The 20,111-nt window shown below is 37.6% G+C and overlaps 1 protein-coding gene across 3 annotated transcripts; it reads left to right on the plus strand.

Annotated features, from left to right (window-relative positions):
• The first annotated feature begins 13,091 nt into the window (after window positions 1-13,091).
• On the plus strand, window positions 13,092-18,917 carry LOC130959285 (putative disease resistance protein At3g14460). Of its 3 annotated transcripts, XM_057885282.1 has the most exons (4): window positions 13,092-16,904; window positions 17,151-17,165; window positions 17,255-17,371; window positions 18,200-18,917. In XM_057885282.1, the coding sequence occupies exon 1, from the start codon at window positions 13,233-13,235 to the stop codon at window positions 16,875-16,877; it is 3,645 nt and encodes a 1,214-aa protein (XP_057741265.1). In that variant the 5' UTR covers window positions 13,092-13,232; the 3' UTR covers window positions 16,878-16,904; window positions 17,151-17,165; window positions 17,255-17,371; window positions 18,200-18,917. The 3 variants fall into 3 exon arrangements, with proteins under 3 accessions (XP_057741265.1, XP_057741264.1, XP_057741266.1); XM_057885281.1 differs by lacking the exon at window positions 17,151-17,165; XM_057885283.1 differs by lacking the exons at window positions 17,151-17,165; window positions 18,200-18,917 and adding an exon at window positions 17,467-18,188.
• Window positions 18,918-20,111: the final 1,194 nt, after the last annotated feature.

Below are 20,111 nucleotides of genomic sequence, written 5' to 3' on the forward strand. Positions count from 1 at the left end.
TTGTACACCCTAGGCTACTAGTTATCTATAAGTAGGACCTTTTACTATTGTATGAAGGATCTTTTGATCACTCTAGATCTCTAGATCGGGACTTTTGGTAGCTATCTTTGTTTTATTCTATCTTAGACCTTTGGGAGGCTGGCCATTCGGCCATGCCTAGACCTTGTTCTTATGTATTTTCAACGGTGGAGTTTCTACACACCATAGATTAAGGTGTGGAGCTCTGCTGTACCTCGAGTATTAATGCAATTACTATTGTTCTTCCATTCAATTCCGCTTGTTCTTTATCCAAGATATCACTTGTTCTTCAACATGATGAAGGTGATGATTGACGCCCATCACCATTCTCACTCATGAACAAGGTGACTGACAACCACTCTTGTTCTACAAGCATATGAGGCTTAGTGAATATCTCTTGGATTCTTTAATCGGAATCTTCGTGGTATAGGCAGGACCTGATGGCGGCATTCAAGAGAATCCGGAAGGTCTAACCTTGTCTGTGGTATTCTGAGTAGGATTCAATGACTGAATGACTGTGACGTGCTTCAAACTCCTAGCAGGCTAGGGCGTTAGTGACAGACGCAAAAGTATCAATGGATATTATTCCGGCCTGAACGAGAACCGACAGCTGAATTCCGCTATGCCGTGACAGGACATATGCAATCGCTTTCACTGAGAGGATGGGAGGTAGCTGCTGACAACAGTGAAACCCTACACGAGCTTGCCATGGAAAGGAGTAAGAAGGATTGGATGAAGACAGTAGGAAAGCAGAGAGACGGAAGGGAAGGCATCTTCATACACTTGTCTGAAGCTCTTACACCAATGATATACATAAGTATCACTATCTTTATCTTTATGTTATTTTCGTTCATCATCATATACATTTGAGTTTGCCTGACTAAGATTTACAAGATGACCATAGCTTGCTTCAATGCTAACAATCTCCGTGGGATCGACCCTTACTCACGTAAGGTATTACTTGGACGACCCAGTGCACTTGCTGGTTAGTTGTGCGAAGTTGTGTAATGCCATGGTATTGAGCTACCACGTTTTTGGAGCCATTACCGGGGATTATGAGAGTTGTGAAAAAGTATTGTTCACAATTTCGCGCACCACCGGCTTTATTAGAGAGGTCAAATACCCAACGTGGCTAGCCAATGTAGTGCTAGTCAAAAAACAGAACGGTAAATGGAGAATGTGCGTCGACTATACCGACTTGAATAAGGCATGTCCTAAGGACCCTTATCCCCTACCGAGTATTGATACCCTGGTGGACTCCAGCTCGGGGTACCAATACTTGTCATTCATGGACGCCTACTCGGGATATAACCAAATCCCGATGCATAAACCCGACCAGGAGAAAACATCGTTCATCACACCCAAAGCCAACTATTGCTATGTGGTCATGTCATTCGGATTGAAGAATGCAGGAGCCACATATCAAAAGTTGATGAATAAAGTGTTTTCCTCTCATCTGGGGACCCTGATGGAAGTATATGTCGACGACATGCTAGTAAAAACCAAGGAAGAAGTCGACCTCTTAACCGACCTCTCACAAGTCTTTGACACTATAAGGTTGCACGGGATGAGGCTAAATCCCGCAAAGTGCGCCTTCGCGGTCGAGGCAGGGAAGTTTCTAGGGTTCATGCTAACACAGAGGGGGATTGAGGCCAATCCCGATAAATGCAAAGCCATCCTAGAAATGAAAAGCCCGACTTGTTTAAGAGAGGTTCAACAGCTCAATGGCCGACTTGCAGCCCTCTCCAGATTTTTGGCAGGATCGGCACTAAAATCCCTTCCATTATTTTCCTTATTAAGGAAGGGATGCCAATTCGAATGGACTCCGGAATGCGAGGAGGCGTTCCAAGAGTTCAAAAAGTTCTTAAGCCAACCTCCTATCTTAACCGACCCATACGGGAAAAGACCTCGTCCTATACCTATCCGTAGCAAACAAGGCTGTCTCGTCGGCCTTGATAAGAGAAGACGAGGTCGGACAACACCCGGTCTACTTCATCAGTAAGGTCCTACAAGGCCCTGAACTAAGGTACCACAAACTGGAAAAGTTTGCCTACTCCTTAGTGATAGCCTCACGGAGGTTGCGACCTTACTTTCAGGCTCATACAATAAGAGTCCGCACAAACCAACCCATGAAGCAAATCCTCCAAAAGACGGATGTTGCAGGGAGAATGGTTCAGTGGGCGATAGAGCTCTCCGAGTTTGACTTAAAATATGAAACTCGGACAGCTATTAAAGCCCAATGCCTCGCCGACTTCGTCGCAGAATGCGCAGGAGAACAAGAGGAAAATACGACTACATGGGAACTCTATGTAGACGGATCCTCCAACAAAACAGGAAGCGGCGCAGGCATAATATTGGTAGATGAAAGAGGAACCCAGATAGAGGTCTCTTTAAAATTTGAATTCTCGGCTTCAAACAATCAGGCAGAATATGAAGCCTTGATAGCCGAATTGAAGTTGGCAGAAGAAGTCGGTGCTACAAAAGTATTGATATACAGCGACTCACAGGTGGTGACCTCCCAAATAAGCGGAGAATATCAGGCAAAGGACCCCAATATGAAGAAATACTTGGAAAAAACCTTGGAGCATCTTGGACGCTTTGCAGAAACCGAGGTCAAACACATAACTCGGGATCTAAACAGCAGAGCGGATGCCCTATCCAAGTTAGCAAGTACCAAACCAGGAGGAAACAACAGAAGCCTGATTCAAGAAACCCTCCAAGAACCCTCGGTAGCAAAAACAGAAGATAAACAAGAAACGCTTGAGGTAGTCGGTTTAAACCTCGGATGGATGAATCCCTTAGTCGAATACCTGAAATTTGACATCCTCCCTAAAGAGGAAAAAGAGGCTAAAAAGATCCGAAGGGAAGCACAACATTATACTTTGGTGAGAAATGTCCTTTACAGAAGAGGGATATCAACGCCATTACTAAAGTGCGTGCCGACCTCAAGAACCACCGAGGTGTTGGAGGAGGTACATAGCGGGATCTGCGGAAACCATCTAGGAGCAAGGTCACTCGCCAGGAAAGTAATCCGAGCAGGATTCTATTGGCCAACCTTGCAGAGGGATGCCACAGAATTTGTGAAAAAATGCCAACCGTGTCAGATGCATGCAAATTTTCACGTAGCTCCACCAGAAGAGCTCATCAGTATCACTTCTCCCTGGCCTTTTGCAAAATGGGGAATGGATTTGTTAGGTCCTTTTCCCCAAGCACCGGGACAAGTCAAGTACTTGATCGTGGGAATAGACTACTTCACAAAGTGGATAGAAGCAGAACCATTAGCCACTATCACCGCTCAAAGAAGTCGCAGGTTCCTCTACAAAAACATCATCACAAGGTATGGAATACCTTATTCCATCACCACAGACAATGGAACCCAATTTACCGACGCCACCTTCAGAAATCTGGTGGCCAGTATGAAAATCAAGCATCAATTCACCTCGGTGGAACACCCACAAGCTAATGGGCAAGCCGAGGCAGCTAATAAAGTCATACTGGCAGGATTGAAGAAGAGATTACAGGAAGTAAAGGGAGCTTGGTCTGAAGAGCTCCCTCAGGTGCTATGGGCTTATAGGACAACTCCCCAATCCGCCACAGGAGAAACACCCTTCCGACTAGTCTACGGCGTAGAAGCCATGATTCCTATAGAAATCAATGAGCAAAGCCCAAGGGTAATTCTCCATGACGAGGTCGGAAATATACAGGGGCACAAAGAGGAGCTCGACTTGCTCCCCGAAGTCCGAGAAGGTGCCCAGATAAGAGAAGCGGCATTAAAACAAAGGATGACTACAAGATACAACAAGAAAGTCATTCGAAGAACATTTGTCCTGGATGACTTGGTCCTCATCAGAAACGACATTGGAGTCAACAAATCAGGAGAAGGAAAGCTCGCCGCAAATTGGAAGGGGCCATACAAAATCAAGGAAGTGTTAGGGAAAGGTTATTATAAAGTAACCGACCTGGATGGCACTGAGCTACCAAGGTCGTGGCATGCTTGTAATATGAAAAGGTACTACAGTTAAAAGCGAACTCTACTCCCTGATGTACTCTTTTCCCAACTTCATGATTTTTTCCCAAAAGGGTTTTTTCTGGAGAAGGGTTTTTAACGAGGCATCATAGTAGAGGCTAAGGGAAAATAGGCTATCAAGACCCTTAGTAGCAAGACGGTACCTTCCCAATCAATAAAGATCTTTTTCATTTACAATATCTCTCTTAAATATCCTCCTTTATTTTTCTAAGTCTTTCTACGAAACGTGCCGACTTAAGCTCGACAAAACGTGAAAATCCCATGAACCGACCCAAGATGGTCGTCAGGATAAAACGACGAGGCACAAGTCGGTGTAAAGAGGTTGTATGAGTTGATCGTAACAAACTCGGGAACAGTCCGACTCGTAAGTCGAGACAAGAACCCGAGTAGATAAACTCGGAAACACTCCGAGTAGATGAAAAATGCATCACAAAAATAACCTAAGTCATAGAAACTCACTAAAGCAAAGTTGAGTATAAAGGATAACAAAAAGAGATTGAAAAACCTAGGAAAAGTTTAAAGGCTGCATAAAAGCCCTTAAACGGAAAGGGCTCGAGAAAACAATGCAAGCCAACAAAAAGGTTTTTTCCGAAAAGATCAAAAATAATCGAAAACAGAAAAGCATGCACGCACAAGGTAACTTAGAACCCTTATCCAAAAAAGGGCATTTATTTTTCTACACCCTTATTCAAAAAAGGGCACCCACCAGAAATATTTTGTTTACGGCCTTAAAAGGCCAAGAGAAATTGTTCACAGGTCACCAACACAAGCACATAAATAAGTTTAAAAAAGGGGGACCCACAGGCCGAGCCCCCATATAGCCATAAAAAAGAAATAGATAAAAGTCATTTTTTCAAAGGAGCAGAGGAGTCACCACCACCAGATTCAGGAGGAGCGCCACCAGGACCCGGAAGAGAAGCTAAAGAGGAAGACGGAGGAACGATGGAAGAACTCGGAGCATCTTTGGAATGAGGAGGAGACTCAATAATCCTCTGCCCCCGAGTCTTCAGGTCTGACTCGGAAACGACCTCGGGGGCAGGAGGATCAACGATGGCGCCGTCAATAACAACTTTATCAGGATGTAAAGGAGACAGATCCAAGTCAGGAGCGATAACTCTGACCTGCTCCAGAAAAATCCTCCAAGATTCCTCGGCACCATCGGCAATAGAGTCTTCTAACTCCTCATAGGCCTTCCGAGAATTAAGCAGGTCAGTTTTCACAGACACGTGATCCTTGAATAGGCTTTGGTAGCTGGCCTGTGCCGTCTTCCTCAAATCTGCTTCCATATTACATTGCGCCTGCAAAGTTTTTCCTCTCTCCCGAAGGGTATCCCTCCTCCTTTAACTTGGCAATTTCTTTCTTCAACTTCCCCTCGTGCTCTTCATACATACGGAGCCTCCCCTCCAGCTCCTCAACCTTCGAGGACGCCCCTAGGGAGCTGAGAGGAGCCCTATCAAAGATATCTATAAGCTTGCCGCAAACCCCCGCCGTCTTAAGACTCTCCTCGACTATGGTGGTGAGGTGGTTCCGAACAGACATATCATCCATGCCTATGCGGGCGTAAGGATAGATATTCTTTCGGACAAAGGCAAGAGCATCCACCTTAGCCTCCCCAGAAGAGCCAGACTCTAGGAGCTTGCGCTTCTTGGGATCGGGGGCAGGTCGGACGACGGGGGACGGCTGAGAAGGAGTTGAAGAAGAAATCACCATAGGGTTGGAAAGAGTTCCAACATTACGAGGAGGAGGAGGAGGAGAGATAACCCTGGCATCACCAGATCGAGCACGAGATTTAGCTTTAGCTTCCTGGACCCTTTGAAAAGATTCTTGAGCGTTTTTCTTTGCCATTTCTGAAAAAGAACACAAACAGCTAAAGAGTCAAACAAGTCGGAATATTAGGTCAACAAGTCGGGAATTCAACATACTATCAAAAACTACCTAGCTGTGATTGGACAAAGGTCGGAGACCCTTGGAGAAACTTTTTGGTATCCAAATAGGGGGCCCTCCCCCAAACTTCTCGGAGGAACCCCACGACAGCAGCCTCTACCTCATCCAGATCATCCAAACTATATTTCTCGCAAGGGGTGGCCTCCAGCCAGTATAAAGGAAAGCGGGGAAAAGAATTATCATCCAAGAAAAAGGGATGGTGACCCTCTACAGCTTGCACTTTGAAAAAGAAATTCTTAAAGTCATGGAAGGACTCATCAAAAAGGGTAAAAATCCTCCGACCTTGTATGGCTCGAAAGGAAACCCATTGCTGTTTATTATTCAGCCCGCTAAAGGGCTTGGTCATATGAAAAAGATGGAAAAAGATCTTCAGAGTAGTCGGGAAATCCAGAGCAAGGCTAATAAATTGGTAAATTTTCAAGAAACCCCAGGAGTTAGGATGAAGCTGGGTAGGGGCAACACGGCAATGCTGTAGAACAGACATCTCAAAATCCGAAAAGGGCAGAAAGACGCCCAGACGGGTGATCATGCACTCATACATAAAGAAGAAGTGGGGGCCGTTTCGTTGGCTCTCCCATGACAAACCCGGTCCTCTAAACTGGGAACTAGTAATTCATATTTAGGCTCATCTTCATCCGAAGTACAGAGCCGATGATGAGTGCGAAGGTGAGTAATAAACTCTGCATCCATCAACGGCTCTTCCCCCAAAACTGTAACGTCAACCCAATCTATGGAGGCCATTTTTCTTTCTCTAAAGGTAAACAAAGAAAACCTACAAAAGGAAAAAGAAAAGAAAGAAAAAATCAAAAAGGTCTCTAGAGAGGAGAAAAAGAGCCAGGCAAAAAACTACAAAACTACTCCTCTACGAAATTAAGTCATGCAAAGACGAAGAGAAGGAACTAACCTCTTCCTGAGAATGAGGAAGCAGAAGTCTCCAAAGCACGAAAGTATAGTACGTCTAAACACAGCACGAACAAAGAAAGAAGAAGTTCGAAAGATTGCAGAAACGGAAAAATGGAAGAGAGGGAAAACGTTTATAAACACGCTAAGGGGCATAATGGTAAAAACGAGGCAGTCATTAATGTGATTGCACCGTTACCAAAGTCCTCAATCCCTAAACGCTTCCTCAACGGACACGACGCTTGAATTGACGTAACTGTCAGAAACAAAAGGTCGCGAAAATCACGTCGGTTTCAAAACCCGTGAAAGTCGGCTACGAACCCGAGTTAAATACTTGAACCCAAGCCTTAAAAGAGATCTTGGGCTCAAGTAGGGGCACTGTTCATACCCTGGCCCAATGATAAGGGCCCAGGTCCAATTAAAAGGCCTAATCCAGTAGATTAAGCCTTACTAAACGCCGACCTTCACACACGAAGTCGGTGTTCATCCCGATCTGCGCTAAAGAAGTCGGACATGAGATTAGCTGGCAGATAAATACTCATTTAAATGGGTAACCGCCCCTAAAATCTCTCTAACCGCTTCCTAAAGCCGTATCTTAACCTCCCCAAGATAATGGGGCAGTTACTATCCTAAAGATACGGCACTACACCAACGGTGGTTATTGGCTCACCACTATAAGTACACTGACACCTATCAGGTATCTCTAAGTCCAATACTCTCTAGGCCTGCTTACACCCTTGCTAACTTAGGCATCAGAGTGTCTTTGCAGGTACCACCCCCCATTCATCCAATCGAACAAGTCGGACGGAGCCTCCCGAGTTGCAGATCCATCCGGAGTCCTCCTCCTTCATACATTTGGGCCACCAAACGCCATCCATCTGTTTAATCTCCGGTTACCCACCGTAACAATAGTTATTAACAAAATATTAATAATTTTAAGAACATCATGTTAAAAGTCACGTTGTGGAAAAATTTCTCAACTCAGATAAATAAAAAAATTATGACACAGATAAAAGGCCAAAAAATTGTTGCACTCACATTATAGGTTAGTAAATACAAAGATACGATCGTTTTTAAAAAATTTTAAACCTATTATTTTTCTTGGCTCAAAGAATTATATTTTATATAATATATTAAATGAGACAATTATAACATAATTTTATTTTATATAACCTATTATATTATAATATTTTAGGTCATTATTCAGTTAGCATAATTTCAAGTACAAAAATCTACATCAATTCACAAATGGAAGAATTCACACATCTGACTTTTGGGTATTTCATAATTAATAAATCTCTCAAAAATTAATTTATTTATTTAATTATTCAATTTAACAAATATATAAAAAAAATTAAACAGAACTGATCAACATGAAGAAATAATGGAAATACCAAGTTAAGGCAATGTCAACACAAATCTTCATAGCAGAATGATTAGAAATAATAACTATTTAAGATTTAATGGCCATACAATGAAAATCTGATGATTAGGTATGACAAAAAAAACTCACAACATGCATCATATATTCATATTTACTTAAATACCATATACCTAATGATAACATAAATTGAATATTGGAAAAGGAAAAGATCTTCACAATTTTAGCAACTATAAACGAAATTGATGACAAATTTGGATGGAATTATGTTGAATGTGAAAAGTGTCACAAGAAAACATATAAAAAAGGGACAACTACATTTGTGGCACATGTAATCAAATACCACAATATCCAACAATAAAGTACTTTTCATAATCTTATCTATTTAATTATTAGTTACTAACCCAATACTTATTTTAAGTTCAGAATTCAATTAAAAATTTCAAATCAAAACGCTAGAGCAAAAAGGAGGACGAGCGCCATATAAGAAGACTAAGTCCATCAAATAAAACAAATGCAAAAATCAAACCACCAAATAAAAATGTCACTTTATAGTTTATACAACTCCAACATCTAAATCTTTCGTACTACAAATTATTTTAAATAAAATACCTTTTAAATTTAACTTTAGTTTATACATATTTAATTTAATTCTACGAAATATAACAATTTTTAATATTTATTATATATTATCATTAATTTACCGCACCGCACATTGCGCGAGTCTCATTCTAGTATAACATTATCACAAGAAGGAATATTTATGATCAACATAGAATAATTTTTGTCGATTCAACAAAAGTGAAGAATTTTAACTGTTAATTACGTAGCTTGTATACGCCACTTTCTTTGGAAAATTATCTTGGTTTTATCTGCATTTCTCTGAGAAGAAGATAATATTTACATGCAGCAATCCAATAAAAGAATCATCATGAGGGCCTAATGCAGTAATTACCTATAGTTCTATGCATGATTAAATTTGGTCGTGCAACATTTGAAAGCTTCCTCTACTTTCAATTATTCTGTATCAACTATCAGAAATAAAAATACAAAAATTATTAGTCCTAAAGCATCACATATTTAACAGTGTACAGAGTTATTTTTTAAAGCAACCTCATACATAAGCTAGCTATCAACACGCGAAGGCGTGAAAGCCAATGTCTATTGCCAACAGATTTTAACCTTATATTATTACCATAATTAGAGTGAGACCCACGCGGAAAGGTAAATTATTTATACTATATAGTGTATTTTAATAATAATAATTATAAAAATATGTTAGAAAACATATTATAAATAGATTTTGAATTTATTTATTTTTAAAAAAGACATAAGTTATTTATATTAAGTTATATAAAACTGCATTTTCATTTTTTTTTTTTGTTTTGCATTAATTACTACACTTTGTCTTTTTTTTACATTTTTTATTTGTTTGTAAATAAAAATGTTATATTAAATTTAAGAAATATTTTACAATTAGTATAAGAGATTAAGAAATGAAGAATAGTAAGAGTCTTAATATGTATAAGTTGTAAAATTTAAATATTTGTAACTGAAATTTTTATAATAATTATTATTACACTTTTAATGTATGTTTATTGCATTTAATTAGTACTTGATGTTTCAATTGAATAATAATGGATAAGAGTTTTTGTTTTAATTTTTTTAAAACATTTTATTTTACTAAATAGTGATTGGTTGATTTTCATCTTTTGCCAAGTCATTAGAATTGCTGATATGACATCATTAGCAAAGAAAAGATGGCTTAAAGTCATTGTGGAGAGAGTTGGTATCAACTTTTATATATTACTTGAGTGAGACCCGCACAATGCGCAGAGAGGTAGATTATTTACACTATATAGTATATTTTAATAAATGTTATATTAAAAATATTTTAGAGAACATATTATAAATAGATTTTGAATTTATTTATTTTTAAAGAGACAGGTTATTTATATTAGAATTATACAAAACTGCATTTTCTTTTTTTTTTTTCATTTTTCGATTTGCATTAATGGCTACACTTTGTCTTTTGTTGCGATTTTTTTGTTTGTAAATAATGAAAAAAATAAATAAATGAGAATGAAAAACATATAAAAATGTTATATTAAATTTAAGGAACTTTTGATAATTAGTATAAGAAATTAAGAAATGAAGAGTAGTAAGAGTCTTAATATGTATAAGTTGTAGAATTTGAATATTTGTAACTGAAATTTTTTATAATTATTATTAATATTATGACACTTTTAATGTATGATTTATTGTATTTAATTAGTACTTGATGTTTCAATTGAATAATAATAGATAAGAGTTTTTTGCTTTAATTTTTTTAAAACATTTTACTAAATAGTGATTAGTTGATTTTCATCTAGCAATTTTGGGTATTAACTCTTCTGGTCTGTCATTACCACTGCAAATCCTTCTACAACAAAGAGGATAAGACATGGTTAAAGAATGATAATCCATTCTAAGTAAATTGTGGAAGTAATACTGCACATGTGGAATAACAATTTGAAAAAGAGGAATACGTAAATGTAAATTGTGGAACAAGTACTCCACGTGTAAAATAACAATTTATAATTTGATGATGAAATATTACAATCGATAGTATATAGGGAGCAATAATTTTAAATGCATATTAATTTTGGTTGTGAGTGTTGGATATTACCGTTTACAAAAGAGGAATACATAAACTTGTGCTACTTTTTTTTTTTTTTATCAAAGATAGAAGACTCGAACCCGCAACCTCTTAATTGAGTATGGGGAGACTATGCCATTTGAGCTATAACTCATTGGCACATAAACTTGTGCTACTTGCAATGAGTTCACAATTAAAATGTTATTATTTATAACAAATAAATAGGGCTATTGAAAATGATATTGAACAATGAGAAGAGTAAACGGCAAAGTTGAAAATCTTTAGGAAGATACTTGAGACATATTTTCTACGTTGGCGTGCCGAATGGTGACGTTGGTCTGAGACCCAGAATCGAGCTCTGGATAACCGTTTACAAAAGAGGAATACATAAACTTGTGCTACTTACAATGAGTTCACAATTAAAATATTATTATTTATAACAAATAAATAGGCTATTGAAAATGATATTGAACAATGAGAATAGTGGAAATGGATCCTCTCCATTTTTTTGGTCACTGGAGAGAATAAAGTGTAATCTCTCACCTTTAATTCTACAAGTGGGACCAGAAATAAATAAGAAAGAGAATGCAATGAAGGGTGAGATCTTCCACTGGATATCATCCAGTTTTTTTCCACTGGAGAGGATCCACTCCCGAGAATAGTAAACGGCAAAGTTGAAAATCTTTAGGAAGATATCTGAGACAAATTTTCTACGTTGGCGGCGCCAAATGGTGACGTTGGTCTGAGACCCAAAATCGAGCTCTGACAGAAAAACCGCAAGAGGAGGAATGAAGTTTGCCCTGATTTCTGCAATTTATACAATGCAGCTCCGCCGGAGATGGACATCACGATGTACAATTTATTTTGAGGAAAAAACAATGGCTCATGGGACTGGAAGAGGATGGAGGAAATAGAATCTTGGTACGGAGAGGTGCTAAGAGGGTGAGGGTTTGAGAAAGGTAACAAACTCTTTGGTTTTGAGAGCTTTTTGTTGGGGTAAATGTTAATTTGTGTTTTTGTTGTTTTAGAAATAAAGATTGATTTGGAAAAAGTTAATTTGTTGGTTTTTATTGTATTTTTTAGTTGTTTTTTTTGTGTTTTTTTATGTGAAAATAAAAGGTGATTTGGCAAGATTTGTGGTGGATTCTAAAATTTTGCCAAATAAGCGTTGGTGCTGACATGACGTTAGTAGAAAAAGAGAAATAACTTAAAAGCAATGTGGGTAAACCTATGTACCTACTTTTATATATTAAGAATAGATACCATGATTGATATGCAGATTCATGCTCCTTAGTTTTATATAACTAGAATGAGACCCGCTCGATGCGCGGGACGGTAAATTAATGATAGTATATAATAAATATTAAAAATTGTTATGTTTTGTAGAAATAAATTAAATATGTGTAAATTGAAGTTAAATAGAATTAAATATGTGTAAATTAAATGTTATGTATCTTTGGTAAAATAAAATAGAATTTGTTTTTAATAATAAGTAAAAACTACAATAATAGTTCTTTGTATCTAGTGTTACTTCTAAAAATTAAAATCATTATTTTTTTACCAAAGATATAGAGACTCGAACTCGCGACCAATATGGGAGACTATGCCATTTGAGATATAACTTATTGGCAAAAATTAAAATGATTATAATAAGCATAATTATAATAATAAAATATAATTTTCATTTTTTAAACTTTTAATTTATAAATTGATTGTTGCGGTTATAAATTTATTGTATTGTTTATAACGGTAAGATATAATAAATATAGGAGTATGAATATAATATATTTGGAGGTTACAAATTTATTGGATTCTATTTTTTAGTTTTTTATTTGTATATTTTATTCTTTTGCTGATTTGGAAATAATAGTTGATTTGACAAGAATTGAGTGGTTGATTCTAAAGTTGTGCCAAATAAGCAATATTGCTAACATGACATTAATTAAAAAAAATGTCTTAAAAGTAATGTGGTGCATGCTTATATATCTACTTTTACATATTAAGAATAGATTCCCACAAAAGACTAGTGTCCATTGGTCACAGTGAAACCACACCACTAATATTTTTTCTATTTAACAATGTGTTGCTTCTTTCAAACAAGAATTAACAAATGGAGTTAGTGCAGAGCCAGCTAAGCACTCCACTGATACCGAATTTTTTATAGTTACTTTGGAAACCGATACCACGTGATATCATGTAGGACACCTTCTTTGAGAACTTGATTAAGAAAACCCCTCTATTGAGTTCACTACACCCAGCAAACATTGTTCTCTTACCTTTCTCTGCAAATCCATTCACTTTTCTGTTGTTGTTGAGATCATATCATGGCTGGTGCACTTGTTGGTGGAGCTTTCCTCTCTGGATTCATCAACGTTCTCTTTGACAGGTTCCTTACAATGGATGCTGTCAACTTGGTCTTGGGCAAGAAACTTGGCCCTGACTTGGTTCAAAGGCTGAAGACTGCTCTGTTGGGTGCTGAAGGTCTTGTTGCTGATGCTGAGTTGAAGCAGTTCGGTAATCCATCTGTGAGGAAGTGGCTCGATAGTCTCCGGGATGCTGTTTACTGTGCTCAGGACTTGCTGGATGCTGTCCTCCTCAAAGCTACCACTAAAAAGAATGTAAGTTCTTCTTGGTCCCTTAGCTTCTTCATCAATCGAGAAAGAGATGACATGGTAGACAAGATGGAAGGGGTAGTTAGAAGAATTGAGGATCTTGGAAAACAAAAAGATTTCCTTGGTCTTGAAAAGATTCCCACTGGTAGCTCATCATGGAGGACTCCATCCAGTTCTCTTGACAGAGGGAATGTGTATGGCAGGGAGGATGACAAGAAGGCCTTAGTCAATATGCTGAATGACAACAATGATCATCACTTGTTTGTGTTTGCTATTGTTGGCATAGGTGGGGTTGGTAAAACAACTTTAGCCCAATGGCTGTACAACAATGCAGAGTTGATGGAGGGATTTGATCTGAAAGCATGGGTTTGCGTTTCGGAGAAGTTTGATGTTGTGGAGACAACAAGGAATGTCATAAAGGAGATCTCTCCAGATACTCAAGGTCTTGAGCATTTTAATTCACTTCACCGTGCTTTGAAAGAAAAATTGTTGAATAAGAAGTTCTTTATTGTTCTGGATGATGTTTGGAGTGATGATGGTGACAAATGGAGTAATTTTATGACCCCTTTTCAACAAAATGGGAATAAGGGAAGTATTGTTCTTCTGACTACTCGGGAGGAAAATGTTGCTTCTGCAGTTCAAAATTGTCGCCCATATTTTCTCAAGAAGTTGTCGGAGGACTATTGTTGGTCAGTGTTTGCAGAAAATGCATCTTTTCCAGAATCAAATGGGAGTGCAGCACTTGAAGAAATAGGTAGAAAGATTGTCAGGAAGTGTGATGGCTTGCCATTAGCTGCAGAAACACTTGGTCGCTTGTTACGTACAAAGCATGATGTTGAGGAATGGAACAAGATATTAATGAGTGATATTTGGGGATTTTCTGTGGAGAAGAGTAAGATTATTCCAGCATTACTGATAAGTTACTTCCATCTTCCTTCATATTTAAAGCGTTGTTTTGTTTATTGTGCTTTATATCCCAAGGATTATGAATTTGAGAAAGATAAATTAATCCTTATGTGGATAGCAGAAGATCTTTTACCACCACCAAAGAGAGGAAAGAGTTTAGAAGAAGTTGGTAGTGAGTGTTTTGATGAACTAACTTCCAGATTATTTTTCACGAAGAGTGAAGGCTTTGATGATTATTTTGTGATGCATGATCTCTTGCATGACTTAGCAATATTCCTTGCTGGAGATTTCTATTGCAACTCAGAAGAACTTGGTAAAGAGGAGGAGATAAAGATTCAGACTCGGCATTTGTTTGTAGATTTAAGTCATTGTAGCTCAAAACTTTATAATTCTATTTCTAAAGTAGAATCTTTGAGAACATTATTATTGTTTCGCGATTTTTCGTCTACCAACTGCAACATTGAAGCGGCAACATGTGAGATATTATCAAAGTGTAAATACTTGAGAGTTTTATCCCTTACAAAACTTGATGAGGTGCCTAATTTAATAGGAGAATTGATCCATCTGCGCTACTTAAATCTCTCTTGGACTGATGATATTAAGACTTTGCCAGAGTCTTTGTGCAACTTGTGTAATTTGCAAATATTGAAGTTGTATCAATGTTCTGAGCTAATTACGCTGCCTAGTGGTTTGCATAACCTTGAGAATCTGCGGCATCTTGATATTAGAGGAACTTCTTTGGAAGAAATGCCCAGAAAAATGAGCAAATTGAATCAGTTGCACGTTTTAAGTTCCTTTGTGGTTGGCAAGCACAAAGACAATGGAATCCAGGAGTTAGGAGGGCTGGTAAATCTTCATGGATCCGTTGAGATTAAGAAGTTGGAGAATATTGTTGATGTGAATGAAGCAAAAAGCGCAAAGATAATGGATAAGAAGCACATTGACAAGTTATCCTTAAAATGGTGTTCAGGTGATGATATGGTTTTAAGCACACAGAGAGAAAGAGACATTTTCGATAACTTGCAACCGCAGAATGGGTTGAAAAAGTTGAAAATCAAGGGATACAAGGGTACAATATTTCCAGATTGGTTGGGGAGCTGTTCCTACGAAAACATGACACGTGTATCTCTAAAGTCTTGCAAGAATTGCTGCATGCTGCCTTCACTTGGACAGCTGCCATCTCTTAAGTCCCTGCGCATTCAAGGTTTGGATCAGCTGAGGAGTATTGGCGAAGAGTTTTACAAGAATGAAGGAGCTCATCATTCTTCGCGTATTGCACCATTTCCCTCACTGGAGAGACTGGAATTTGATGATATGGCAAGTTGGAAGGAGTGGCACTTACCTGACTTAAAAGCTTTTCCTCAGCTTAAGAGGCTTCAAATAAGAAATTGTCGAATGTTGAAGGAAGAGATGCTTAATCAGGTATTCTTCAGAATCGTTTCTTCTTTGTCGGATGTTCTCAAAGTTCGCAAACTACGTATAGGCGACCACTTTACAAAACGGCACACCGAGGCCATATTTCTTGATGGGGATACTTTAACAATTAGGGGGAGTGAATCTGTGATGGAGTCTGCATTTAAGGCAATGATGAGCATCAACCATCTACGTTGCCTCCAAGAAATACACATCTTGAGATGTAGAAAACTAGAATTCCCGCAGCTACAGCAGCACAAGTATGATTTGGTAGAGCTACAAATACACAGCTGTCATTCACTGAGCTCCTTGTCGTTGGATGTCTTTCCCAATCTCAAGAATCTCTATATAACGGCGTGTTCAAATCTGGAATCAGTGTCAATGTCAGAGGCACCACACGCTGCTCTTCAACGTCTCTCCATCTCTCATTGCTCCAAATTAGTGTCATTTGCAGGAGAAGGACTGGCTGCACCCAACTTGACTCATCTTCAAGTCACGTGGTGCTCAAAGTTGGAGGCATTACCACGTGACATGAAGAGTCTACTCCCAAGTTTACACTCTCTCGAGATATTTCGTTGCCCAAACATTTGCAGGTTGCCAGAGGGTGGTTTGCCGCCTAACTTGAAATCACTTGGTGTGGGAATTGGCGAGCAACAAATGAGGGATCTATCATGGATGCTCAACTTCCACGCCCTCACTCATCTTACCATTCATGGTTATTACTTCCACAACATAAAGTCATACCCAGAGGTGGGTTCGCTGCCTCAGCTTCCCTCCCTTACCTCTCTCAAGATATGGTTGTTTAATAATCTGGAGACATTGGAGTGCAACGAGCTTCTCCGCCTCACCTCCCTTCAACAATTAATAATTCAAGAATGTTGGAAGCTGGGGAATATGTCAGGAGAAAAGCTGCCTCCCTCTCTCTTGCTACTCAAAATGGAAAGCTGTGGTTTGCTGGGAAAACACTGCAAGAACAAGCATCAACTAATCTGGCCCAAAATTTCCCACATTCCCACCATTCAAGTGGACTACGAATAAATTTTCTAAACAGAGATTTCTGAGCAGGTAATTCTCTAATCTTCATGATTCACACATGCTACCACAATTAATTCACACATGCACAAGTCGTACTTATTAACACATATTTTTCAATAAAATTGCATCTATAAAGGAACATAAGAATTAATTACCATGAAATCAAAATTGAAAGACAATTAATATCATTTTTCGTGTATCCAGCACTTAGGAATTTCTTCAGATATATTAAATTATTGGATGAATCAAATTTACTGTTTTTACCATCCTCTGCAGGTAGCTTCTACTGAGGTACAAATGTCCAGATGGCTAAGATTTCAGCACATAATCTTTATATAAAACAAACCATACTTACATTACCTCTCTGCGATTTACTTCAGGTTGGAGAATTTGGCAGGAGAAAAGCTTCCCTTTTCTGTTACTATTTCAAATTCAACACTGTCCTTTGCCCGGCAAACGCTACAAGAAGAAGAGTTGCAGCTAAACTCTTTATGAAGGTAAGATAAACTTGATGGATCTAGAGGCATTGATCTTTGAACCTGCTCTATCTCATATCATTTCCTATGAATACCAACTCAAATAGATTTTCCAGGGGCATCAAGAAATAGATAACTGCTATGGTTGAAGATCTACTTTCTTTCTGGATTCAACCATTAAAATGTGATTGCAATCCAAGCTCTCTAGCCAAAAAGTTCTTATGCAACGGCCGTCTATTGTATCATTGATTTCACTATTTAGTTTATGTGTTTATGTTCTCGTACAAGAGTTCTACATGTATGCTTATTAGTGCTTGTAAGTATTGAGACTTGTTTGTTGAAATTTTTGCCTTCCCGTGGGTCTTTTTGATCTCTCACATTGAGAGGTTTGTCCCACATTAAAATTTGGTGTTCTGTTGTTCTGTCTTATCTTCAATTATTTGCTGGTGTTAACTATTGCCATAGTGTGCCTATATTATGTTTATGTGCTTTCATATTATGCCTTTGACAGGTTTAGTTTATTCCCACCATGAATGATCATTTTACAATGTTAAATATCTTGCCTATAAATTATATTGAGCTGCATTCTATATAACTAGTAGCTTAATGTTTCCAAATTCCAAATGTGCTCACAAGTAGGGGAAATAAAGCCTTGGAGTCTACCTTGGTTGAATATACAATGTACCTTTCATTTTGTCTGCTTTCTCTTTCACCCCTTTTTTTATAAAAGAAAGAAAAGAATTAAAGAAAACTAAAAGCAATTCAATTTGACTGTACTAAACTCAAGAATATTTATCTTGCTCATGCTGCTCATGCTGATTACTATATCTTGCTTCGGGCTTGCACTAGGGTCGCACAGGTTGATGTTCGGATTATGCATGTTGGCGTGTTGAAGCTCAAAAGAAGACTTGCTTGGTTAGAGGAACAGATTGATGAATGCTTGCAGTTGAAACCAGAGAAAATTTCTTGCAAGTTCTGCAGTGATGTGACCCCTGAAAATGAATCTGATGATGTACCTGGGTTGTCACTGTCAGATTTGGATATCTGAGAATTAATATAGAAGGACTGGCTGCACCCAACTTGACTCATATCGATGTTAGAAGGTGCTCAAAGTTGGAGGCATTGACACGTGACTGAATCTCTTGCAACAACTGTTCTGTGCTACCTTCACTTGGACAATTAATTGCCTTAACTTGAATATCTGCACATTGAGATTTGGATTCAGCCAAGAGCACAGATATCAGGTTTCACAAGAAGGAAGGTGATCGTTTAAGAAAGGTTTCACAGATATCAGATTTGGATTCAGCCAAGAGCACAGTCATTTGTGATATTATTTACAAGGCACATTCTAAATTCTTGTATGAATCTGCTGCTATCTATTTATGTCTCTACCTTTCTTGGAGATAACAGAAAAGATATTTCCTCAAACATTATGAGACATTTGAAGATACTGGCAATTATGATTTTATTGAACAAGAAAGTTTTTTAATGGTGTTTGATTCAATCCACTTCTCAATAAACTATCAATTGCTTTCTAAGTTGTAATATCTGTAAACTATCGGTTCTGTAATTTATCTTGAAGCACTTTCAAAGAGAAATTATATTAAATGTTTGTTATTTGTGTTGAATAAATATTTCAACTTCCAACTCTTCATAAAAAAAAAATAGACATTATGGTATTTCTTACAAGGTATGTGTTTGGAAATCTCAGCTGTCAAAAAAGAATTTAGAGTAAGTAAGAGGCCTCTAAAAAGAGTTTAGAAGCCAGAATACTATCAAGCATCAGCAAGAATTTTAACATGATTGAATCTGAATTTCTAACATATCATTTTTTTTCTGAATTGAAGCACTAATACCATCAAAATAATATTGTTGCCCTCACAGTGAAGATGCAGCAGCAATGCACACAACAACTTGTCGCTTAGAAAAAAGAGAAAGCTATGATAACAATACGTTAGAAAATAGAAGCACTTGATATACTATAGGCATTATTCTCTTAAGCATTTGACATAATGGAGGATTATATAAATTTCTACAAATAATTATGTATTATTTCCTATGAGCTTGTCAAATATCTTTGTTTTGACAAAGCTATATTTGTTGTTACTATTACAACCCCAAGTCAATGTCAGGCCCCAAATTACATTGGAATTTACAGATACACATCTTTTATATTCCCAAGTCAAAGCTATATTTGCGGCACCAGGATCAACATATTTGAGAGAAACCAACTGATCATGTTTAAGAGCCTTTGAAGATGGCTGGATCAAATACTTCCTCAAATTTTATATTCCCATCCATATTATTATTACTTAACTACTCAATTAAACAATCCTGAAAAAATTTTACCAATGGACCTGTAGACCTTAAGAAGTTATCAAAATTGTTAAGAAAGTGGAACTCATCATAATAACTATTTAGTTGCGTAGTTTTGATACTCCTAACTTGTAAGAGAAAGACATACACAAGACCAGATATCCTTCAGTAGATAGCAACAGTAAGTAATTAAAAAGTGAAAAAAGTAATGAATCTGAACTCCAAAATATATAACATTGCATAACCAATTCAGTTGTGTGGGGGAAAAAAGAAGCTGAAAAGAAAATTGATTATTTTCTTCATCAGTTTTGCACTATCATATTGTCACATGTCTTGTATTTTTATAATGGTGTCTTTCTGGAAAGTCCAATCGGTTTAATGTTTTTTAGAAGAAGATACTAGTTAAATCCAACAATTCAAAAAAGAAAAAAAAGTCCAAATCATC

The sequence above is a fragment of the Arachis stenosperma genome, chromosome 2, assembly GCF_014773155.1.
Source record: "Arachis stenosperma cultivar V10309 chromosome 2, arast.V10309.gnm1.PFL2, whole genome shotgun sequence".
Lineage (NCBI taxonomy): Eukaryota > Viridiplantae > Streptophyta > Magnoliopsida > Fabales > Fabaceae > Arachis > Arachis stenosperma.

Coding starts and splice junctions, on each gene's coding strand:
- LOC130959285 (XM_057885282.1), top strand. CDS start 13,233: ATGGCTGGTGCACTTGTTGGTGGAGCTTTCCTCTCTGGATTCATCAAC.